The following is a 26,013-nucleotide window of genomic DNA, read 5'->3' on the forward strand; positions in this document are numbered from 1 at the left end:
ACATATGTCATCTGAGGTACCTTTGCTTTTCCTTGAGATCACTTTTTTTTTTTTTTTTAATGCTTATCTCTTTTTGTAATGCCTGCAGTGATGACACTCTTTAAACAGATGAGAACTTTAGATGTTACTTTTAGGCTTTCTCAACTTGACTGTATCTTTGTCTGAAGAGGCAGCACTTTGATGTGCAAGTGGAAAGAGCATTGTGCCAGGGTGGAATTCACTGTCTGTATGTTTCAAATTGGTGGTGAGAGATGCAGAAATCCAGCTAGCAGATAAGCATCCTTATTTTGGCTTCTCTATCAGACTGATTTAGAACTGATGGGATCTGACCAGCAATTTCAAGCACATCGGTATCACCAGAAATTGAGTGTTTCCATCTGGTTTCTCTAAAGCTTTTCTTTACTAAATTGTTGGATCAGAGAGGTTAAGTTGTTGTTGATTCTGTGGTTCACGGAAGGTTGGGATTTAATTCACATTTTTTTCATTGCAGACCTGTGTTAGGGATAAGGAAGGTAAAAGGTGTGTAGTACATTAAGTAGAAATGAGATCTCCCTCTATGATTTTTACAGAAAGAAATATTTCAGCCCTTCCATGTTTGACCTGGTGTTAATGAACACAGCAGCAAGGAGTAGAAATTCAGTAATCTCTCCTAATATTTTTTATTGTGTTTATGATTTTCTCTTGGCTAGGGATATTTAAATTTCTAACAGAAATGCCTATATAAAAATTTATTTTACATTAACCAATTTCTGCAAAGGGGTAAAAAAGCTCTATAGATACTCATAACATGGCAGTAACCTGGTTTGCATTAATTTAGATAGTTTATTTGGAAGAGGCTAAAATTAACACAGTAACCCCAGTTTAAATTTATTCAGTTCAATTTCTGAGCACAGGCAAGAAAATTGCCTACCTCTCATGAACATTTTTTGTGGTGATTTCCAAGAAGCAAATGTTATAACCAATGAGATTTACAAAATGAAGAGGCCATCTATGGTAACATCAAGAAAATCAGAGATTTTTTTTTTTAAGTTCCCGGCTTCAGAAAATGAAAAGTAATACAGTCAAGAGTGGGACAAAATGCTCTTTTATGTACAATTAATAGAAGCATAGAAATATATCATTGTGCTAATTATCAACATGCCACCAATACTATATTTGTATCAGTGTAGCAGTGAGATTGGGTGTTTCCCAGTGCACTATGCCAGAAACAAGAGAGAAAAGGCACTGAAGAGTCCAGTTTCCTAGTTGCCTTCAGTTCTGGTCCTAAATAGAGAGGAACCAGGTTGGTAGCTTCCATAGGAACAAGAAAATCTTGTCTGAAGGATCACACAGACAGAGATTTAGAGAGCTTTACTGCTCAGTCATCAAATATTGTTTGCTTGTTTGTTTATAAGACCTTAACTTGCAGGACAGAAACTGTCAGAAGCCTTGAAGACAAAATTATTAATAACCTAAACCCTCTAAAGTTCTCCACTACATAGCTGCTGACCTTTGATCAGTCTGGCTGCTTACTGAGATTATTTCATTACTATTTGCACATTGACTTCCTGCCAAAAATTCAATCTGCTTTTCCTTTCCATGGCTTTGTTATTTAGAAGTTCTTCAGCTGTGGAATAAAATCCACTACGTACCAAAGAGCTGGCAGAGCTGCAAGCTTTCCAGTGAAAGCCTTCCCAGGTTAAACTCTGATGATGCTGAAATAAATGTGTTTTGTGGCCTCCTTTCCCTTGTGCCTTACCAAACACAACTGTTCCTGAGGAAGGGCAGCACTCAGTGCTAAGTCACACTGCCCCCAAGAGAATGCTCTGCTTGTCATTTACAGGGTGGATTTATACATAGAATCATAGAATCCTAGAATTGGCTGGGTTGGAAGGGACCTCAGAGCTCATCAATTCCAACCCTTGATCCACCCCCCCCGTGGTTCCCAGCCCATGGCACTGAGTGCCACATCCAGGCTCTTTTGAAATATCTCCAGGGATGGAGAATCCACCCCTTCCCTGGGCAGCCCATTCCAGTGTCTGATCACCCTCTCAGTAAAGAAATTCTTTCTAATGTCCAACCTAAACCTCCCCTGGCACAACTTGAGACCTCTTGTGCCCTCTTGTCTTGCTGAGAGTTGCCTGGGAAAAGAGACCAAATATATCAATTGATGTATTAATTGTCCAGCCTTGGACTCAGCTTTTGTTCTTTGATCAGTCTCAAAACATTTTTAAAAGATATTTATAATAAGCTTGATCACTCTCATGGAGTTGATAAGTTCTGATGGAAGTGACACTATGGAGCTCACATCTTTAGATGCTTAACATTACTGCCTTGTTGAAGACACTTCTTATCCAAGCTGTCTACAGTATCATGGAAATCTCACAATGAAAAAAACATAAGCAAAGCCTGGGTCAGAAAGGGTTGACTTGAGAAAAGATTAACTACCTGTAGCCATCAGGAAAACATCTTTTTCTTTCTGATGCAGGATAAAAAAAAGAGGAAGATGAATGTGTACTATCTCTTATTTTTTCTGCTTTTCCCCTATTCTCCTCCCCAGAAGGAGAGGAAGGTGAAAATGTCACCTCAGAAAGCTGGATGGAGATAGAAACTTCCTATAGGCAGTTTATTGAGCCTACAGGGCCGAGATCAAATTTTTTATGATAGACAGAAATTGATGAGCCTGTCAAATACTTAAAGCCTGGAGGATGAGGGTATATTTTATACCCTATCCTTAGACTTTGAATTCCATCCTTTGGTATATTGGCAAGACCTGCATTTCACAAGGGAGAGAGTAAAGTAATTCTCATGTTCCAGTCCAGCAGAGTAAATAAACAGCTCCATTCTGCAGCTGCTGCAGATTCAGGATCCATTTCAGGGAGAGCCCAATTAGAAGCATATGAAGGCAGCCTGGGCTGGCTGGTGTAGGACATGCCTGGCTCCAGGTATTCATCTAGCACTGACACTATGTAGCTCTCCTCCTAATTAGAGCTTTGGGATGCTACTCCAACCTAAAGATTTGTGCACAGTAAGTAAGCACAACTCCACTGATCTTGCTAAATATCCATCTGACTTGCAGTAGCTGTAGTCTGTCTTTTCCTGGAAAAAAGAACTGTGGGGTTTATTGTGCTCTGCAGGTACTAAGGGAACCTAGAGGAAGTGTGAGAAGATATTTATTGTTATTTTTGTAACTGTTATTATTGATATGATTGTTATTAATATCAGTTATTCCCACATTAATACAGTGGAACCTCTGGCTCTGGAGATTCCTAAACCTCCACCTGTAACGGTTGAAAAGTTTTAAGATGAAGGATCTCTCTTTGCAGTCTGTGTTTGTATTCTTTTTTCTGACACTTTTGCTGCTGATTATTGCTGCAGGGCAACAGTTCCCAAACATGTTTGCTCCTGTATCCAGGGTTTGGGATAATGGAGAGTGGAGCAGCTCTAAAAATTCTTTACTAGAGAAAAGAGGAGGTCATGAAGGATGCAGAACAAGAAGAATCATGGGTGTTAGGAGCTTAGAGTTTGACCACTGCTTCAGAGCCTTCCCCCTTTGGGATTGCTTTCTTTTAGAACCTTTGGTAAAAAATAGGGGCTCAGAACAATACTTGTGGCCCTGGTTCTGTCCTTGCTGAGAGCAGTGCCTTCCACTTCCCTCAAGTTTATTTTAATGATGGTTACTTCCCCAGGCAAATCCCCTCTCTTACTGCCAGAAGCTCTTCAGTAACCCATTTTTAAAGGAAGTACTCATGTCTCATAGACTGGGTTTTTCCCAGGTTGTTTGATCTGCTCTGCTGTTGTTCTTTCATATAAAGTAACATTCCCAATTATTATGGTTGTCCAGATTATGCTCATTTTTACACAGATGTGTACATCACAAATGTGCATATATTGGCATCTAAAAATGATAAAAATGGAATCAGCATCTGAGAGAAACAGATTTCTTTGATGAGCTTGAAATAAGTTACAAAGCCCATACCTTCACCAAACAAAGTGCTTTGGGCTGGATTTTGGTACCTGCTGTAAGTGGGACTGGGTGGCTGGGTGGGTGAAGACAGCTGCTCAGGGTGCTGGGTGGGATGAGAAGCAGACATTGATGTGGAGGAGATTGTGCCAGAATGAGGTGATGTGGGATGGGGGAGGCAGAAGGAGAAAAAGAGGACATGGTCCAACACTGCAAAATGGAGATGTACAGAAAGGATTTGGCCTAAGGTCTGAATGTCAGTAGAATAATTTGGAGCAAGCGCAGCCATGGTGAAACTGTTCTCAAACTAAATAATGAGATCTCTCAAGTTGTTGGATAGAGTTAATATTCTGCCTTTTGTACTGTTTCTTGTATATGACCTCTACAAATTTTTGGTGCTGCAAAATACAAAAAAATAAATAAGAGCAGTCTTACCAATGTATTGCTGCATTAAGTTGTGTTGGGCAAAAACCTAACAAATGCCTCATACTCAGTACCAAAAGGCTTTAAGAAAACACATGATTCCTGTTAATTATGTGGCTTGACCAACTCCAGGCTTCTCTGCAAAGGTGGGGATCAGTCTGACCAAGTCAGCATCTTCTGCTACTGAAATGAGTAAAAATCTGGCATTATAACATGCCTGTTGCAATCAACCTGGTCTGGTATGAAGTTGAAAGCTGGATAAAGGGCCCTGGTGTAAAATCCTTTCCATGCATCCTGTTTTGTCATCCAATTTTGACCCTAAGCATCTGTCTAACAGGGCTCAAAATCAAGTTTATGGAGTCAGTGGTATTGTTCATTGCCTAACTGCACAGGTACCCAGCCAGGTACAGAGATTTGTGATCTGTACTTTGATTTCTGTGCATTATTCATCAGCTGTCCCTGGGTTTCCCTGGTGTAGAGTTTCAGAAGCAGCTAGCCAGGCATTTATACAAAGAGGAGAACCAAAATGTGCAGAATTCAGTCATTTCTCTTGCTACTACAGTGACAATTTTATAGTCTGTGAGAATAATATAAAACTCAAAGGTAAAAATATTTTTGGACACAAGCAAAAGTTTATTTGCTTTATATTAATTTCAATATTGAATTTTATTTTTTTTAACCTGCTAATCTCTAGACTAATTTGCCTAATAATTGGGAGTCTATTTCAAGTAGGCTTTAATTTTATAGTCTTAACTGAGATTTTATGCATAAAATTCAGTGTGTTCCAGTGGGAAGATCAAAGGACTGGAAGTAACTGGCTTCCTACAGAGTCTGACATCTCCCATCAGAGTCACTGAGCTCTCCATGCCTTCTCACCCCCCAGTCTTGTGATCCTCACCACACAGACACAAACCAGCTCTGATCCTGCAGCCACAGAACCAAGGTGCCTTGGTACTCTGTGCTTGTATGAGCTGCTGAGAGACAGAGCAGAGGATATGTATGTCTGTGTCTGCTTGGATATATTTGGGTATATTTGCCATATGTGGTTTCAGGCAGAGCATAAGAAAGGAAATGAGAGCTCAGTTGTCAGCAGGATGTAGTTAATGCTTTTCTTTCAGGACTGCAGATGTTTGGAAGTGGTCAGTCTGGTTGGCAATGCTTTTGTCATGGGTACCTACAACCCTTTCTGCATCCAAAAATCTAAGGCTTAAGTGGCAAAGACTGAAATTTAGGGGAGGAGACCAGAACAAGACGAGGACATGATTTTTGTGAGGTGCTGTGTTTATGGGATACATCTACAGGTCTGTGTATCCCACTGTTCTCTGCTCCAGTCTGCAGAGCTCCACATATGTGCAAGACTCAGCAGACATTTATTTTAGGACAGTCAGGTCTGAGGTGTCTGTGTCTCCAGGATATGTTGTGTGTTCTCCAGGCAGTTGCACAGCAGCGAATTTGCCAGTTACACTGAATCATTCTTTGAAGGGTTCACTGATCAAAATTGAATACAAGAATTGTAACTAAGAGAAACAAAGTTTCTCTGAAATTACCTGAATTCAAGGGTCTTTCGCTCTATTTCTGATATTTTAAAGCTGATGTAATGGTGCTCTTGGACATACTGCTTTTGGAGTATATTACTTCATACTACTGCACTGTGGTTGTATTTTTAAATTTTAATATCTATACATATCATTAGATGGACAACAGTCGAGTACTTAGATAAATTAAATTATAAAAGCCTTGGCCAAAGATGGAACTTGATGATCTAAAGGGTTAGAAGAGAAGTCAACCTTTAGAAGTCTTTAAAAATAGCTGTAAGCATAAATAAAACATGGAAGAAACCTGGGTAACAGTTGCATTGCTGTCTGGTTTTCCAAGGACACTGGAAACTAGCAGGCATCTCTGCCTTAGATATGGCAGGCTGATAACAAGGGAAACATATATCTTTAAAATATAAAACTTCAATTTCTAGTCCTGAGTTGGTTTGCCCTCACTAAAAAAAAAAGTAAAAAAATTGTTCTTTCCTCTTGCTACAAGAAAGAATAAAAGACTGTCTGAAACTTCTGTGGATTTTGAGTTGGAAGAAACAGGGCTGCACAGATGAAAAGGAAAGCTGGGAAATCCCTGATGAAATCTTTGCAGTGGCATATTTCTCCATATAGTTCCCTTGAACTAAATATATATTTTAAAACTTACCTTGAATGGTTTTTTAATTTTTCTTTTATCTGTGTCCAAAGTCAGAGACAGAAAGAGAAAGCTATGAACAACAGATTCCCAAGTGAAGATGGGGTATTTTCTACCTGGGATTTCTGCATCAATAATTTACAAAGTGATTAAAATTCTAGATCAGCAAAACAAAGCAGGTAGAGGCATCTCAGCCAGTGTGAAATATCTTCCATCCTAACTTCAAAACTAAAAGAGAGAGAGGAAAGATGCTTTGGGCTGAAGAAATGTCTGAGAAGGATGAACAGGGAACAACTTTGTAAGGACCAAGAAGCCAAAAAATTTAGCAGAGTTCAGAAGGATAAACTGCTCTCTACAAGGTAGGGAGAGCTGTGTCATTTCCAGTCAAGAAGAGTATTGGTTAGAACAGGAATAACAGAATAGCAGCAGAGTGCCAGAATAACACTGCTGTCACAGGACTCTGTCCAGAGAGGGGGAAGGGTCTGACTTCTTCCAGGATCAGTGGATAAACACATCTATGGACAGATGGATGATGGAAGTAATCTCTGAGGGATATTTGGCAGGGAAGCAAAAGGGGGGGGGGGAAGGTATGGAGAGTGATTTGTCTCTTGTCAAGATCGGAAGCATGACAAAGTAAAAAAAATAAAATAAAAAATAATTCTTCCCCATCTTCTCCTGGCAAGTGGGATAAGTAAACAATGCTTCCAAATCAGTAAAATTTTTGGGGATGTCTTTTGGAAATAGTGCAAAATAAACCAGTAAAATCTCTTAATTCATATATTTATATGGCTGTCATTATCATAATATCTAAGTAGTAACTAATAAATGGGAATGTTGATATAATACAACATGGCTGACAACAGATATGAATAAGACACATTTTTTCTAATCTCTCTTGTCTTCTCCTGGCAGCAGAGCTGACTGGCACACTTCCCTGTTGCTGTGCCTCAGTTCAGCCTTTCCACATTTCCCAATTCTGGTTTTAGAAAAAAGAAAAAAAAAATCTTATTGTCTTCAGTTTTTCCAGGCTTGGATAACCTTTCACCTTAGCACTTCACTGTATAGTAGCACACCCACCTGATGATCCTACCCCTTTCTGACAGGGTTTCCCTTTAAAGGGCATTTAATGAGTTCATTGCTATTCAAGATTCTTCTATACTTGCAGTGTAAAATAATGGGAATACTCTTAAGCTGGGCTCTTTTGAAAATCTGCATGATGTAGCAACATTATTTTGAGCGAGATGAGTCCTTCTTCAGTCAGAAGCAACACTTTATGTTGAAAAATACATCACAACCTTGTTCACACCACTGAAAATACTGCTACATATCAGAAGAAAGGCTGTCACTTGACAATTGAAAACATTAGATACAAAGTTGGGTTTTTTTCCTCCCATCCTTTTAAGAAATCCCTAATTATCAAGAACCAGCTATTGCTAAGAGACTGACAAACTGCAGTGGCAAGGTTGTAGAGCAGTTGTAATAAAGCTGTATTATGATGGGCTCAATTTTTTAGTCATGATGCCACTGCCTGAGATGGATCTCTATCTTGGCTTATCCTCTGACATTAGATTTCTTCTTGTTGCTAGCAAAGCTGTTATTATATGGCCAGAAAAACATTACTTTGTAATATCAGCAAGCACCAGGACATAATGTTTAAGTGCTGAGGATTTAGGTAGTCCAGTGAGCTGTAAGATGATCTGGATTTGTGCCCTGACAGTCAACCCCAGGATGACCAGAAACCCAGCTCTCTGAATCAAAATCAGTATAATTATTTTGCCTTCCCTTTGCCATTAGCTTTTGAATGACTTTGTGCTGTATGTTGTGATTCCTTGTGTTTATATGTAGCCATGATAGCCAGGAGAAAAATACTCCTCCTCTCTCAGGAAAGTGCATCTCTTTGGGCTGACTGAAGTTAAGAGCAGTGCATGTACAAGACCTACAGATTGCCATTCATAGTTCTGCTGACTTTTTAAGGAAAATTGCCAGCAGCCTCCTTCCCTCTTTTCCAGGTATATCCCTTTGTTAATATTGTGGAAAATGCTCATGACAGTGTTGCAATTGCATTATGAATTCTCTGCCTATGATGTAGTTCTTTAGAATGTTACCATCTCATGTTCTGCACCACGAGTTTTAGTGTTCTGTAGAATTCTGTAGGATTTGAGGCTGCTGTGTATTTTGTAGAGTCCAAGCACCTCAAACTGATGCCATAAGTCTTGAGGTTAATTGGAAGACCTTTATTTTTCCCCCTTGAGTTTGTCTGGCAGTGATGAATACTTAATTTCTTGGCACAGCTCTCTCTGGGAAGGACTGTTGAAGAAATAATTTCTCTTTCCTGGAGCCAAAGGTTTGGGAAGAGTTCTGCTGTTGCAGCAAAGAGGACAGTCCCTGGCTGTTTGTACTATTACTGATTGGTAACTTTCTGTTTAGAGAATACAGAGAGCAACCAGGGTCAGAAACCTGAGGAGACACCAATATCATATGGGCTTCTTAGGAAGGAACTTAGTGGTTTCCTTTTAGAGGAAGTCCTATTAATTTAGCATTAATAATGTATTGAACTTTAAAGGCTCAAGGATATTGAGGCCATTTCTTTGAAGTTGCTGTCTCCCAACCACACTGAAATTAATGGGAGTGAAGGGCATGCAGTGTGATGTTCAGAGCTATTCTGAAGGTAAATCACAAGATATCTTGTTTCTTCTTACTGCATCATCTTATAGAGCTCTTCAGACTTTCTACCTGGACCTGAGTACAGCAACTCACTGGAAAGGAACTAACTCAGAGCAGGCTGTTGTGTGTGCTGACACTCCTGTCAGCAACTCTGGAAAACACTCAGACAGACAAATGATATTAATGTGGTTTAGGAGCCATGAAATCCTAAATATGCCATCTGTGACTGAGATGAAAGGTGTTGAGTCTTGGACATTACCCTTTCAATTTCCCACACTGCTTGCAATCAGAATTATGTTCTAATTGTTGCAATAAAGCTATGTATTTTTCTCTTGCATTAAGTGCTTTGAGTTTTTCAGTAGTTCAGTTTGGATGCAATTTTGACTCTTGTGCCAGAAAAGGAAAAGAGCTGTACCTCATTCAAAAGTATTGGGAATGCTGTGGATATGTATGGGGTTTGAGGAAGCATCCCTAGTTGATAGTAATTTGTAGGTAGACCCTTAGCATTCTTCCTATCAAACAAAGCTGCTCAGCTTTCTCCAGACAGCACTGAGAGCTATATAGAAGTTCCCTGTCTTTCAGTTGTTTCAGAAGTAAAATATTGCTGAAGAAATTACAAAAAAAAAAAAAATTATTTTGAAAATCTAAGCAAATCACACTACGTGTAACACTGCCTTAGTATTTCATCCATTTCAGACAAAAACACTTGGAATAGGGCAAACATTTCATCTTTTACATTATGTAGGTAGGCTGACTCCTGAACACATGTATTAGTCCCATTAAAAGGGCAGGACAGCAGCTTTATGGGGCTGCTTAATGTTCTACAAATTGAGTTAGAAACAGTCTGCAGAGTTTGATGTTAAATTGGGTGAAGTGACATAAAGGAATTCACCCTGCAGTGCAATCCATTTGCTTTGGTGTACTTAGGTGCTCAGGGAAGAGAGAGTCAAAGGTATTTAAACTTTTTATGATAAAAAGCTTTAGATACAACCTGTGCTTTTGTTCATTTATGTTAGAACTGAAATAACAGTTTCATGATTGGGCATATATGCTTTATGGAAAGATAGTTATTACAGATTGGGACCCACCACACAAAAACATTAATTTATACTTTAACTGCATGATACAGTCTGTGGTTACCTAGGATGTTCATCTCATTTTCTTCATAAACTGTATTGAGAATGATTCCTGCTTGAACAGAAGTTTACACTTCAACTGTTTTAATAGCATTCAGAGGTCAGAAAGCAAAGAAGTTATAAACTAAATGTATTTCTAAAGCTGAGTGCATCCCAGCCTATAAGCACCTAATGAGCACAGTTTCATGTGATCTCAATCTTGCTTTTTACTAAATTGTGCTAGTTCCTTTCTCAAACAATGGGATCATAACTGGCATTACAAGCCAGTTTTTACAGACAGATAAATGAAAGTGCAGTCACCTGCAAGATGAAGAGCAGAGGAAGAAATGATGTTCTGGAGTCCTTCCTGCCAGCTCTATTCTGTGGCCTTTAAATTGGCTATCTCTTGCCTTGAGCTCTTTTCCTACCTTTTAAGATTTGAAATGCTTTAGTGAAAATATTCACAAATATATTTGACTGGAGGGGATGAGGAAAATATCTGCACAAAATCCTTTTCTCTGCTGAACAGAGCTGAGCCTTATCCATAGTATTTACTCCCTGTTAACAGAATTATTTCTAGATAATACCAAAGATCTGCATACTTCTCATGAGTACTGTAAACAGAATGAGCAGACTAATATGGGCCTAAGTGCTTCTAAACATCTTAGTTTTTGGTCCTTCAAATGGCATTTAGTTGCTCTGGACACTTGGTGGTTCTCATCAAAACTCCACTATTTGGGGGCAGTAGATAAAGGTGTTAGCTATGTCGTTCCAGACTGTCCCCATTAGCAGCACACATACGAGTCTGCTCCTGGGAAATCTCAGCCTTTGGCCCAGCTTTTTAATTGGAATCTTATCAGGAGAGAAAATTCCCATAACCAGAAAGTACACAGAACAGTCAGGTCTCTGTGCCATGGCAGAACTCCCAGGACAGTGCCTTACTTTTGCCCTCTGATGTAATAAAACCAGATCACATCTGCTTTGCTTGTGTTGGATACTGTTTAGAATTCACAGCAGAAGTCAGAGCTTTTGCACATGGTAGAAGAAGGATTTATGGAACTGGAAAGTATTAATGAAAGAGCATTTGCATGTTTTCTGAGCAAAACACTATCTAAAAAAAAAAATGTGGCATAGCTGATGAAAGCATTTTATTTATTGATCCCTTCATGATTTTTTGTTTCCTTTTCCCTCTCTCATAAGCAAAGTAGCCTTTCTTGTCCTGTAACTATTCACTTATAAATGGCTCTTTATACAGTTTCTGAAGTGTGTGTTGATAGGTTTTTAAATATAAAAAGCCTGCATAAAAACATCTTAAATAATAACTTCAATTATGTACAGACTTCTTTTAAACAAACTGAACATTCATTACAAAGAGTTGAATTTTCAGATATTTGAATCTTCTTAGTTCCCCTGCTTTCAAGTCTGCTTTATGCATGTGTATTCCTTTAGCTTTAAGAGCCATTCGTTGATGTGAGCCAAATTATATGTCTGAAAATGTTGAAACTGATTTTATAAATTAAGTCTGTTTCCTCCAAAGTTTAGGCAAGCCAACCTTGCATTTCACAGTATGCAACACACACACATAAAATTGATTAATTGAAGGTATTTAAGATAATTAGAAAGCTTGTACATTAGCCAAGGTTCTGGAAATGGAGTTTAGGAAAAAAGATTAAATTTTTCTTCCCCAAATTTGAATTTTTTTCACAAAACACTGCCATTGTGGATTACTCATCAGTGGCTGAAGAAGAGACCTTGAGAGTTCTGAAGCTACTCAGGGTGAACTATGAAACTCTGAGTGGAAAGTCCAATAGTTTGACAGAGCCAAGCAACAGCTTCTGCTACCCTGGAGAGAAACAGGATAAGGCCTGTAAAGGCAATAGCCTCTGGGACACAAAGGGTAGATAAAAGTGCAGATAACACCAGCATGTAATACCCTATAAATACATCATTCATCTTCAGTGTTCACCATTGTAACAGCAGATTTGTGTATGGGTTTGTTTTTTTTTTCTTATAGTAAGAGCTATGTCATTTTTCTGTGAGTTCCACACCAAAATATTAGCAATGAATTAAAGTTTTGCACTAAGTTTCTTATGAAACTATAGATCACAGTTACAGCTGGTTTTCCTGTTAATTGCATAACTATGCAGAAAAAGTAACAGTGATCAAAATGCTATCAAAATGTTATCCTGGCAATACCAGACAGGTTATGACAAGCAAGACCCTCATAACGTGAACAGGGATAAGTATGCAGAGTGATTAATACAGAAGATCAGTAAAATTCAGTTTTGGGGTTTTTTTTTTCCCTACCTGCAGTGATTCCCTAATTGCTCTGTTCTCCACCCTTTTCATCTGTGTGAAACAGCAGTAAAATGAATAGAGAATTCTGCTCTGGCAGCAGTCTGCTCTTGGCTTATGCTCAGATGTGACTGACAGGGCATCAGATACCAGCCTTTTCATCTTCTATTTAAGTATAGAACATAAATAAGTAATTGTAGAAAGCCTTGTTTATATCTTGCAAATAAGCACATTTGCTTAGGAGTATTTTTTATTAATTACAGCATTTATATTACATTACCACTGAGACCTCTTGGCACTTCAAATTTTTTGCAGATATTCCAGCACCTCCATCATGGTATCTGATACAACCTTATCCAAAAATTTTGAAATAGTTTTACTTACTGAGCAACAGATTCTCTTTGAATCGTAAACCTACTGATTTTAACCTGTAAATTATATATATAGTTAACTGATTACTCCCTCTCTGGGGCACTGGCATCTTTTGCTCTTTGCATTTACTGTACATTTTTGTGACCCTGTACATGGAAGCCACTAGGAAGAAAAATGCACACCACCTTGCAGAACTGAGCTTGTAATTTTATGCTTCACAATGAGACAGACCTACAATAATCTGACAAAATGAAAGCAACGTGTATCATATCAGGCCCAAATAAATATCCTGTCTCCTCTAGAGCAGCTGCATTGAAAGAGATCTGACAGAATGGTGTTATTTCAGCAGAGCTCTCAGATACTCCTGATTTCAGTACCCAGGGAGAGAATGCTGTCACAAATGGAGGTCACTCAATGTCTTACAGCACTTTGGGCAAACGTGGCATTTGGTCCTGTCCCTGCTAATAGCAGAACACAGTGCTGGTGCTGACATTGCTCTGGCAGAGCCACTTGTGCAGGTGATCTGCTCCTAACAGCAAAGGGTCTGTTCAGCTGGACCTTTTCATTTTGGTGCATAAGCAACAAGGTTTCTTGGAAGAAAAATGCATGCTCTAGGTTTTTGTAGTAAAAGCAGAAATCTCTGGCATATCACAAATAAATTTTGTTTTAAGGAACTCAACTCTTTAGGAATACAGAAGTACTTTCTAGACCTTTTTTATTCCCTAGTGTCTTATGTGACAGGTCATGCCAAAAAAAGGAGCTGCCTTGGAAGAGCAGCAGTGCTCTGGAAGGAACACAGAAGCATCAGAACCCACAAAGCAAGCACCCATGTATCTTTTTATGGTCCTCAAGTGGGAGAACTGCAATGAGAAGTACAATAGTTAAACTGAAATAAGAGGAATGCTTAGATAATTCTGCTATTTTCAGTGTCATGAGGTGGCACATATGAAGAATCACTGGCAACAATTCCTGAGCCATAAGGTTGAACCTGTTTACCCAGGCACAGTGCCACTCTGTCAGATGGGCACTGATACACCAAGTGCAGAAATCCTGTGTTATATGTGCATCAGGTGTAAGTGGCCCAGGTATGATTCTCAGCAAGGATTGTTCTTATGTCTGTTCAGTCTAATTTTATATTCTCTCATTCCATTACTAATCCAGGTATGGGTCTCACTGTGTTTCAAAAACAGAGAATAGCTTTTTTTTTTTCATTTAATAGGACCTTTTGGCAACTTGCATAACCTAGATTAAAGTAGGATTTAGAAGAAGATTTTGAAAGACAAACTTTCCACCCTGTCCTTAACAGACCCCCTCCTCCTTCTGCATTCAGAGAAATGAAAGCTTTATAAATATCTTTTTTTCCTAAGCAAAGTCCCTGTAGGATCCATCAGAATAAATCTTTGGCACCAAGTTAGATTTCATATGCACAGAGGAGTGGAAATCTGTGTTCTGTCACTCTGTGCTCTATTTTGCAATCCATTTTGCCTGAACTGGTGTAAAACATTGGGGTTTCAGGGTCCAAGAAAGAGCATGGCACTAGGCATAGTCTCCCTGGCTTTTCAGCCACCTCCCTCTCCTCTTTATTTGTTCAGTGGACTCAGTTTTCTGTAAATCAGCAGGACTTCCAGCATCGTTCTTGCTCTATTTTAGATATTTTATATCTATATCTACGTCTGTGGGACAACATCTTATTTTACTTATTTTACTCCTTCTTACATGTTTCATCTTCATGTGTACTGAAGAGATAAGGATATGCTGCTATCTGTGGAATGTGCAGAGTCATGCCAGGTTATACTCTTCCCTAATAGTTGAAACAATTGCAGAGAGATCCAATTATTTAGTACAAGGTTTTGATAATCTAATTTTCTTGCTTATCTCATGCAATCTGTGCCTTACTAATGCAGCAGATTGAAAAAATATGAAAAAAATAATCTTGGTATCAGCTTTACTATGGGTAGTAGTACTTCTGCCAATACTAAGTAGCAGTAGACTTCTGTATAAGATGACACCCTGTTACAGTTTCCAAAATTTATGTAATGAAATATTTCATATGCCCTGCCTTAGTTTTATGGATTTTTTTTTTATTATTTCTTTCTAGCTCAACAAAATTCACCAAAAATCCATGAAGGCTGGTGGGCTTATAAGGAGGTGGTCCAGGGAAGCTTTGTTCCAGGTAAGTGTAATTTTAAAATCTTGGGTTTTCTTAAATATTTCTTCACTGAATTAAATATAATTGGGTGTGGGGAAATTTCTTGGTTTTTTGTTTGGGTTTTTCTAAATCCATTGCAAAGATTTGAAATACACAAGTACTCAACATCACATTATATTGAAGCATAGAAAGGGTTTTCTCAATACATCATCCAAAGATGGACATTATCTGGGAAACAAATTGCTTGGTTGACATTTTTGCTTTCTCTCAGCAAAACTAACATTATGCCACTCTGTGAATGTGGGTGTTCTGTGTATAGAAAAGAGAAAGGGAGGACAGAAAAGCAGTATTGTTGACTGGATGGATTTCCTTATCTGATGCAGCACTTCTGAATAATCCCATTTCTACAAATTTGAGTATATTAGGAAAGGAGCCTCTCTGAAACATGAACCTAACATGCAACTTGCACCAATTTTTGTTTTGGAAACAAGAAACAGTGAGTGAAAAAAGATTAAATTCTAACTTGGCTTCAGTTAGACTTAGTAAATGGCAAATAGTCTCTAGGCAGCAAAAAGGACCTAAATAAGCAACACCAGCTAAATTTAATAGGCAAAAGTGAAATTCATGTGTATTGGTTGTCCTAATGCTATATAGTCCTTAAATACCCTGTGGTCTGAGCAGGCCTGAGCTTGGTCTTTTTTAGCTCTGGATCTCTAACACATTTCAATTCAGGATTCAAGCTGCCTGGGACACTAATAGTTCTAAGGCTGACAATTTTTTATTTGGGTTTTGCCCTACATTCAACACCTGACCTTCTTTAAGGTCCCTTTCTGTAAATTATTTTTCCTTTCATTATGAATCACTATGTTGAGTCTTCACTGTTCCATTTAACCACTACCATTTGCTTCCACTGCAAAAGGGACTCAGGACCCCCCTTAAGCAACCTCCTTTTTCTGTTCAGTTGTGGAGCTGCTTTGTCAGTAAATTCCTCACTCATTGTACACAGAAAGATTCAGTGATTATTTTTCTGAGTATGTTTTCAGTGCAATTGAGATGAATTTGCAGTAATTTATATATCTTAGCTATATATTGTAAGCTAAAATAGAGCATCAAATTCTGTCATGAATGCACCCTGAAAATTGCTAGATGATTCTATGAAGACAATTTTTTCAAAGTACTAGAAAACTACTTGGCCATTGTGTGAGCTGTTCCTAAGAATATGTAGATTTGATGCACCATCAGATATTTTCACTGTTGTGGCAACAGTTATAATCTGTCAGTCACTCAAAATATCCCAAGTGCTGATTATCTCAATAGGAAAAGTACAAATAAGATTAAAGATTTCAGCATTTCAATGAGGTTTTGGCAGCAAAATTCTTGTGAAAAGCACACATGAAAACCAACATCTACAAGCCTGGAGCTTAATTACATATTGATGTAGCATAAAGTGCTTTTCAGATTGACTTGGGTTTGGTTTGGGCTGTCCTAGATGCTGTAGCACATTCTTGTGCATTTTTAGTTACTAATGTTGATTACAGGGGAAGAAACCTGGAGAACATATTCACCTGCTTTCAAGAAGAAATTTCAGCCTTCCTGAGTTGCATGACACATCCTGTAATTATTTAATATTGAAATTATTGAGAAAAATAATTCAATTGGCATGTAAGGAAATATAAATTATCAGGTAATGCTTGTGATATTCCAGTCTTAATACCCTGAGAAATTCAGACTTGGCAGCATCCTTAGAGGAAACTGTTGTGTCTCAAACTTTCAGATAAGACCTTTTAGAGTAGAGTGAAGTCAGAAGTCCTATCTGAGAAATCCCTAAATTACATGTTGAATATTGGCCCAGCCCAGCACACATCCTCAAGAGCTGGTCCAGAAGGACAATTATGAACAGCTCACTTGAAGCAGCTGTGCAGAAAGCAAAGGTAAATTGGTGGCACATTTCTTGCAGACTGGAATGTTTCTTTTCAAAGACTGGAAGCCTCAGCAGAAGAGAAAACTCCCATGAATTTTTACAGAACAAACAACTAATTTTTCTCAGCACCACCTAGATTTTGGAGTCTTTGAAAGCCATATTTAAGGCATTTCAAGGATGCACTTTATGGTTCTGATCTCAGACTAACACATCAGGAAGGATATGTTAGTGCATAATAAGTTTATCCATCATGTTAGCAGCCACACATCAGATCTTGCAGGAGATGCTAATTAGCACCTGAGAGGTGAGAGCTGTGAGGCAGTCTGAGGAGCTGCAGCTGAACTGCTGACTGCTGTGCACCAAGGCAAGAAGCTATGGCCATCTGCTAAGATGTTTCCTTTCTACAGCTGTTTCTCCTGTCTCAGGGCTGGAAGATACAATCCCCAAAGATACTAGAAAGGAATATTGGTCCAAAACTCTGTCACTCCAATTCAAAACTGGCATCTCAGCTAATATGATTGACATGAACACAGCTCTCTAGCTGCCTGGGGGAGCAACCACAGGCATGGAGGTAGCTAATTGGGTGTAATAACTTTGTAAAACACTCCAGGAGGAGTTGCTAGGGTTTGTCTGTCACAGCTTTGGCTGTGGGAATGTTTTTTGCTTACTTAAAAGCAAAGTCAGTAATTTTTTCTTTGAACTATTACATCTTCTTTCATGTGCAGTTGTGTAAGAATGCATTTAAGAGCATATCACAATATACCATGGTTAGAATATGCCATTCATAGGTTTTTCCTCTTAGTAGTCTGGTTTGAATGCATTTAAGTCAAGTCCTGACAAGTGCTGCTTGTCAGCAGCTTGGAACCTGTGGTCAAAGATTTGTCTTTGAGCAATTAATGAAATCAAACCATACTTCACCACATTCCCCAAATCCAAGACTCCCTATATTCTGGAATAGATTTTTTAAAAATTATTTTATATTACTTTCTAATGTAACATGTTCACCTGGGCACAAATATTTTTTTCCTAGGTTCTGGGATTCATAACTCAAATTATGTATTACAAACCAGAGGTTTAGAATCACTGATGTGCATCAGATTGGTAGGAGAGGATCTAGGTCAAGATGAGGTGCAAGACCAATCACACTTTCTTTCCCAGCTTCTCTTTGCACTGCTCAACATTGCTGCTCAGGTCCTTTTCCCTGTTACAGTCTAATGAGCTTTCTTGGGTCTGTATTTTCCTCTGAAGTTACCCATGGAAGAAAAATTGCATCTAACAGCTCTATCTCAGACTTTGCTTCGGTTACTGACAGGACCAGATGATTCAAGTTGTATTCCAATCAGGCACTGCAAAGGTCAAGCCTTCCCTTTGGAAAAAATACTTCCTTGGACAGCATCTTGTGTCTTGCTGTGTTACCAGCTGTCTCGTACCTCTCCTGCTGAACCTACAGGTTCCTCCTGCTAGGATACAAGAAGTGTCTCCCTTCTACTTTAGGAATGTGCTCATATGGAAGCCCTTCAAAGCAGTAATGTGCAGATCCTTATCAATTATTGTACCTCACAGTTTGCTGTTAGGTTAGAGGACAATTTTAGGGATATCAGTACTACAATTACTTTTTTTATGCAGTACAAATCCTCAACCAGCAGAACAGGAAGCAAAAAGCATCTGCTGTCCTACATGCTGTGGAGTATACAATTATTACAGTATTTTGAAGACCTACACTTGCTGTTGGTTTAAAAATTGCTCTTTCTGCAAGTTCTTTTTTTTAAAATACTAGCCCATCCCACTATGAGCTGGGAGAAAGTGAAAATCCTGTAAGTCCACATCTGTGACCTGTGAAGGGTTCATCTTTCCATGATGAGCACATACTCTTAAGCTTTTGTTTTAAAAAAAAAAGAACAGGTTCATTCCTAGGTAGGACCTTAGATGCATCTTCCAAACTGAAAGTGAGGAATGACATCTGCCATGCTTGATTATGGAAGGAGGAGAGCTTTGGCTATTAATTACCTCATAGTATTCATTTTTTCCTGTGTAAGCATGTGTTTTTCTACAAGAAGGATAGTAGCAGAAATCACTCCCTGCATTATAAAAGTCCTTTCTTTGTAATAGCTTATGAGAACTTGGTTTCTGAAAGCACCACATGTGTGCATGAGTAAGGATTATGTAGGGTCTTCATTTAGGGCACTGCTATTGACTTGATAGTCTGAAACCACTTATTTGCACTCTGAAAATTTCCTCCTCTGCTACACTTCTCTAAAAAGGTCTGTTGTTAGTTCACTGAACCATGGATCCATTCAACACTCAGGAGCAAAAATCCATGCTCATCATTTACCACGTCTACCTGCCTATGGGTATGTGGAAATATTATTTGGAGAAGTTTTACTTCTGTTACACACATTAAAATACAGCTATCATATAACTTTACCCCACAATGATATTTCTGAGCACATGCTATTTATTTGTGGCTGTCAAGAGATTTACTGTCTCTTATGAAGAAACTCACCATAAAATACAGTTACCTACTGAATGCATTCCCAGCTACCCACTGACCCTGCTCAGAGCTGTAAATCACACAATAGTTAATGGCTCTGGCCAAAGAAGGAAGCTTCTTGAATGTTATTGATTGTTTCTTCTATTGCTGAAAATAATACTTAAAATTGTCACATTTTCCTTTCTGAGTGTGGTTTTATATTAGGTCGCTTTTTCATTTTATATTTATAAAATGTACAAAAATGCATTGTTGTTTTCAGAGCAAACAGTCACCAACTTTATAGTCAGGACATAAACCCTGAAAATAACAACATAAGATCATAATGGGAAACCTGACAGGTCGTTAACTACAGCTGCACAAATGGCAGTGCTATAATTCACAAGTTCCTGTAGACAACAGCAGAGCCTTTCAGTATCTGGTCAAGAAATAAAAATACTGATGGAGGGGAAAATAAACAGGAGGCACTGGAAGTTGTTCACTTGACACTGGAGCACATTGCTGATCCATGTCCCAACCCAGCACAGAGGTATTTCTTCAGCATCTTTTTATGTCCTTCCCCTAATTTATTTTTTCTGTGTCCTTAGTACCTAGAAGCTTCAGTTATGGGTGTTCAGGTGAAGAATGAAGGTCTTTACACAGAGAGGTCATTTCACAAATATTAAATTATATGTAGGTAAAAAGATGGATATTGGTGTATTCAAGGCAATAACGGGGAGTCTGGGAGAGAAAAAACCAACTGCTTTGAATACCTGTCATCAGGCTTGTCTGCCCAGTGTCCCTGTGCTGTTGATTAAAAAAGAAAATACCTGTTCCTGAAGATCCTTTGGAGACCTCCACATCTTTTGGATGTGGTACAGCTGCCCCCACAGAGTAACAGCAGGCAAGAGGACAGGCACTGTGAATCTGGCATCCCTCCTTCATATGCAGCACCAGATTTTCTATTTCAAAGGTTCAAAGATTGTTGTGTGATGATTTGCAGTGAAACTGTGGCACTAATACTAAGTTGTAGCTTCAGAAGCGATGAAGGAAGAAGGGTGGATACACGCAGGCCACAGAATAGCCAAGTACATTTAGTAATGGCTCTGAGATCCAGGTGTTACTTTGTTTCTATACCAGAATAATTAGAAGCAAGTCTGGCTGAAGCAGGGAGTACAAAAGTAGACCAGGAACAGATTAAAAAATTCTAGGTTAGTAGGGTTGTGTGAAATGTAAGTCCCATTGGAAACAGGGGGATTTGCTGGCTGAGTCAAATGCTGCATCTCTTGAATAAGGATATAAGCTGAGTCTTTAAAAATAACTAAAAAGAAAAAAATCAATCCTTACAAGACTGTATTCCTTTTACAATGGTTGTATATAAAACCATCTCTTTCCAGCTTCTTCACTTGGACTCAAATTACTAATTTACACACTTGTGCCTCCATCTACTTTCTCCTTGAGTGTTTACCCTGCAATTGCAGAGCAATAATGTGCTTTTTGAGGATGTCATCTTGTAACACTGCAACCTTTGCTTCTCATGGACGGGAGGGGCTGACTGGAAGGAATGAACCTTTGTACCTGGGATCATCCTGGTGTCACCACAGCACTACCAGGTATAAGCTGGATGAGGTGCTCAGTTCTGAGAGGAGCTGCTCCTGTGGATCTCAGTCAGATGCAGACAGGAATGATGGCTAATTCCCATCTTTATTACCTATTTAGAATTGCAGGATTTAGCTGTTCTGTGTGGCTCAGAGGACAGAGCATAAGAGAGAGGAGAAAGCATCTCATGTACCACAGCCTTTCTAAAAATTTTCAGACTAGGCTGCAGAGTACTTATTCCTTGTTGCATGTCAGGCCATTTCCTAGGAATGAGTTCTGATTCCATTTTGCTTTTCCTATCCAGCAGTTGGGAACCTTCAAAAGGCTTTTTTTCCTAGTCTTAAATTAGACTTTCTTGAAATAAAGAAGAAATAAATGACTGAAGCCTATTATAATATGGCTGAAACACACTGCATGGCCTTGGCAGGCTCTATTATCTACATACTGACATCTTTAGAATTTACTTGGTATTTTAATGGGCATTTTAAATGGGCTGATAGGACTATAAATTAAAGTAATAGAGAAAGTAGCCTCTCAAGATTTTATTGCTCGTTGTAATTTCACATTTATGAGTGTATTGCTTTGCTGCTAGACTTGTGGCTTTTTAGTTCTGGAGAGTACAGGAGGAACAAGATGGTGCCTCACACAGAGCCTGGTGAAAACAGTGAAAGTCCTTCCACTGGAACAGGCTCTGTCTCAGGGCCTTGGACACATTATTCCCACTGTCAATTCTTTGGATATAGCTTCCCAGTTAATAACACTGTCCAGTGTAAACTCATTTTTAGAGAGCCTTTTAAATACTGTGTGCCAATTTATTTCATATTATTTTAATGCAAGTCCTATGCCTAAGCTCAAGCAATAAAAATAATTGAGAGTGGAAAAAAAGATGAAAATGAAAAATTGGTATTTGTTGAGATGTGAAATGAGGTAAGATTTGTGCACAGAAAGATGATTCTCTTCCTACAACTGTAACTCACTGTAACCACAATGGAGTTGTCCCAGTGGCTTTTTAAGACTGATGAGCAGATCTACAAATTCTATTTAAGTGCTTTCAGATGCAAATAACTGGCCAAGGAAAAGGAGATAAATAGGTAAGATGCACAGTTTCTCCCAAAAAGCTCTGGGAATTGTACATCCAACTTGCTCAGGCAAGAGGGTAAGAAGATCCCAGGAGGCACATACTTTATCATTTTGTGCCTAATTCTGACTGTGAAGTTCCAAAGTGTGTAGATAATATTTAAATAACAACTTCAGTCCTTGGAAAAGTCTTCTCTATTCTGTTAGAAGTTGAAAATGGGGTAAATAACTAAGTATTAGTTTATCCCCACCTCCCAAATTCTACCACATATTAAAGGGAAATCCAGAAAAAGTTAAATGACATTAAACCAGTACGAGCAGAAGAAATGGGTTTGAGTGAATGATGTCCTTGCCTATTTCTGGGAAGATTTCTGGTAAACTGTTTTTAATGTGCCCTTCAGGAAGCTACTTCTGAGATACTGGCATTTAATTTTCAATTTCCTGCTTGACCTTGTTCTGCAACATGAGTTTGCATTGGTTTTCATGCATAATGTACATAAAGACACCTTCAGCTACTTAGTACACAATTCTGTTGCTGGGCCACATATTTACAGCAAGAATTTTGTGGAGCATACTGTTCATAATTGGAGAATAGGGGATTTTAGTTGCAGGTTTTTAAATAAAAAGCTGTTGGAATAATGTCAGCTGGCTTTAATAAGGTAATATTTTCAGAATCTTTTTTTAAGAGTGTATTTTTGCTTACCAATCATGCACCCGTGTGTCACATTTCTCAAACTGTATTAAAATACAGAATTTCATCCTCTCTCTAACATTTCCCTCTGTAAAGAAACAGTGCACTAAATCTTGTAGCATGATCTGTCTGCAAACCTGGTTGTGGGATTGGGGAGCAGAAGGGAGCACTGAGTTCTTTGCATTCTGTGTGATTCTGGTGCTTTTGTAGACAGGATAGTTGTAAAAAGCCCTGTCATTTACTATCCCAAGGTAGAGAGAGTAAATGAACATTTTTGCCCTGTTTTTCTGTACTAAAGGCAAAAGGAGTGGTACAAGAACTTCTGTCTTATTTTGCTTTTTGTGGCAGTAAAGGAAAGCTCCACTTTGCCTCCAAATGGCCTGTTCTGTGGACTGATATCTTCTCTTTTAAAGACAGAATCTGCTGTCAGAAAATGGGCACTGGGCAAACTATCCCAGTACATCATTTTCTATGATTATGAGACTAAGTTTTTCCTGATGTGACTTCTAAAACTTTCTTAAACTGCACAAGAGTCCTCTGTATTGTAGTCTTAAGCATACAGGTAAATTCATATTTTAGAGAAGTACTTTACTTTTACAGCAGAAATTTAACAAATAGGACCAGATTCAAGTGTCCTTATTCAAAGAATCTCTACATTTGGTGTTTTTACTCCCTAACTTTCATTTCACTTCATGATACCTATTTTCAGTGACCTCAAGATGATCCTGAGTCTCACCTAGAAATGGCTGAGTAACCTCACAATACAACTTTATTTTATATTCTCTCCTTGCCACACTTTCAACTTAAATACCAAGAGATATCTCATATAATAACTACCCCAACTATAACTATCCCAAATATATTTACATCTCCCCAGTGGCTGACTGAGCTAATGCCCAAATTTCTTCCTTGTCAGTCTGAATTCCACAATAATCTCAGCAGAAATGACCAGACTTTAGTCTTTTCATGAGCTCAGTTGGATTTTTCATCCTGGGTGTTTGATTCTCTCATTTATAACCTAAGAAGCACTGCAGTGTTCCTGTGCAGACCCAGCAGTCAGCTGCTGCTGATCAGCACGGGGAGAATGGGCTGATTTGGGCAGAGGAACAGCATCTCTATATTGTGATAGCAACAGAAAGGAGGAGAGTTACCATTTTTCTTTGATTTAGCAGTGTAAGTTTGTATGCACTGAAACCAACACCCTTTCCAGCTGCTCTATCAGAAGTCAGGAATGTGCTTGTGGGAGGACCAGCAACCCACAACGAAGCATAAGAATGTCAACAGCAGACTCAGATGTGATTACTAGGTCCATGAGCAACAGTTTATGCAAAACTGGTTTTTGCTTTGACTGAAATAAATGGAGATTTTTATTTAGTAAAAACAGTGAGCCCAGAATTTTTAACTTTCACGAAACTGGCAGCTAAATACAAGAGCAGATGTCCAATTTACTGTGTGGGCAAGGCATTTCTACAGAACTCTAAAAATAAGTTGTTGTGTATGTTTTCTGAAGGTGGGAGTGACCTTCTGGAGGTACTTGAGCTTTTAGCAATCATCTTCTCCAGGAAATGAATCACCTACTGAGTTCACCGTGTTCTGTAGGTATTTCTCATTCTAAATTTAGACTCTGTGGGACTGGGTCTCTTCTCCAATATTTTTATTTCAGATTTGCCCTAGAATGAGTGGTGTGGGGAATTTCTTTTGGATTCTACCAAAATCCTATTAATATTAATAGGAGGTATAAAAGTGAAAATTGATCAGTAAAAATTACTACAGTTCTGTTTGTAGGTGCACATGGTGTAAAATTATGTAAGAGGTATGCAATTCATATCCTAATCTTCATTTTTCAAGCTTATTATAAATATCTAAATAAAACAAATTAAGAACCTCTTGTTATACAAGCATTCCAAAGCACCTCTACCCAAATGCACTAACTTCCAGCATGTCTGGGGTTTTCTGATACCTTTGTTTCTCAGCTCTGCACAGTTCTGCTGTTCAGGGCACATTACAAGACAGTGTTGGAAATACTTAAGGAAATTCCAGTATTTAAGGCACCAGGGGTGGAAGCCTCTATGCATTTCATGTCATGGACTCACAGTCTCAGCAGTGGTTTTGCACTGTCATGGTCTCATCACAAGATATCACAGTTAACATCTGGTTTTTTGCCACTTAGTTTTGTTGAAGCTGATTTGTAGGTGTTGCACCTAAGCAACTCAGAGCCTGCATCAAGGCCCTCTGCTGGCTGACACTAATGAGACTTTTAGAGTAACTTTCTCTGAAGCAGAAAAAGGAGAGAAAAACACACTCAGCTTAGTTATGAGCAAGTTCATATCTGGTTAGTTCCATGAGAATTCAGTGTTAATTGTGGCTATGGAAGTAAACAACAGTGAGCCTCAGGTACAGCTCTCTCTACAAGAAAGAAGAGGGTTCAGTTTCTCTCTATTGCAGAAATAGATTTCTTTGACTGAGAGAACAGAAAGCAACATTTGACATGAAAAACCATCACTTGTCCTCACAATACTGAAGAGATGTGAGGATGTGGAAAGCACTGTAAATCAGTGGATATTCTTCAGCCACTGTCTTTGGAATGGGTCATGTGGAAACGTGTAGCCAAACCAAATAAGATTGGAGGAAAGGCACCAAATCCTAAGTAAACACTTCTTATACTGCTGCCAACAACTCTCCTGAGGCTCCCCTGCCATGCTTTCAATACCAACAGTCAAAAGAAGCCCTAGAAGGCTGAGCTGCTTTGGAAAGAAAATCTGCTTCTTATCAGCTTTCAGATTGAAGAAATATCAAATGGTGCTTGTTTTAGGATATATGCTATGATTTCATGGGCAAGCTTCCCAGAGCTTGTTTGCTGGAACTGAGAAGCCTCGTGGCATCAGGCCATCTGGCACCCTCAGCAGCACTTCATGATCTTTGGAGCCCATGAGAACCAAGCAAAGCTTCCTCCACAGATGGCTATCAGCCTCCTCCTCATCCGTTCCTCAGTCTGTGACTCTGAAATCAATATTTTCATAGGCAATTCAAAATTCCAGCTGGGTTGTTCTATGGACCTGCACTTTTCCAACCTCCTTTGGTACCTCTTTCTTCCATTTTTTTTATAGCTACCAAAG

At 38.7% G+C, this 26,013-nt stretch overlaps 1 protein-coding gene across 1 annotated transcript in view; it reads left to right on the forward strand.

The window, feature by feature from the left end:
- The window catches only part of CA10 (carbonic anhydrase 10), a 150,788-nt gene that overhangs the window by 13,890 nt on the left and 110,885 nt on the right, over positions 1–26,013 (forward strand). The window contains exon 2 of the mRNA XM_071764063.1: positions 15,092–15,166. Within this exon, the coding sequence (XP_071620164.1) occupies positions 15,092–15,166 (75 nt within the window). The remainder of the gene's footprint in view (positions 1–15,091; positions 15,167–26,013) is intronic.

Source organism: Heliangelus exortis, chromosome 20 (assembly GCF_036169615.1).
Source record: "Heliangelus exortis chromosome 20, bHelExo1.hap1, whole genome shotgun sequence".
Taxonomy (NCBI): domain Eukaryota; kingdom Metazoa; phylum Chordata; class Aves; order Apodiformes; family Trochilidae; genus Heliangelus; species Heliangelus exortis.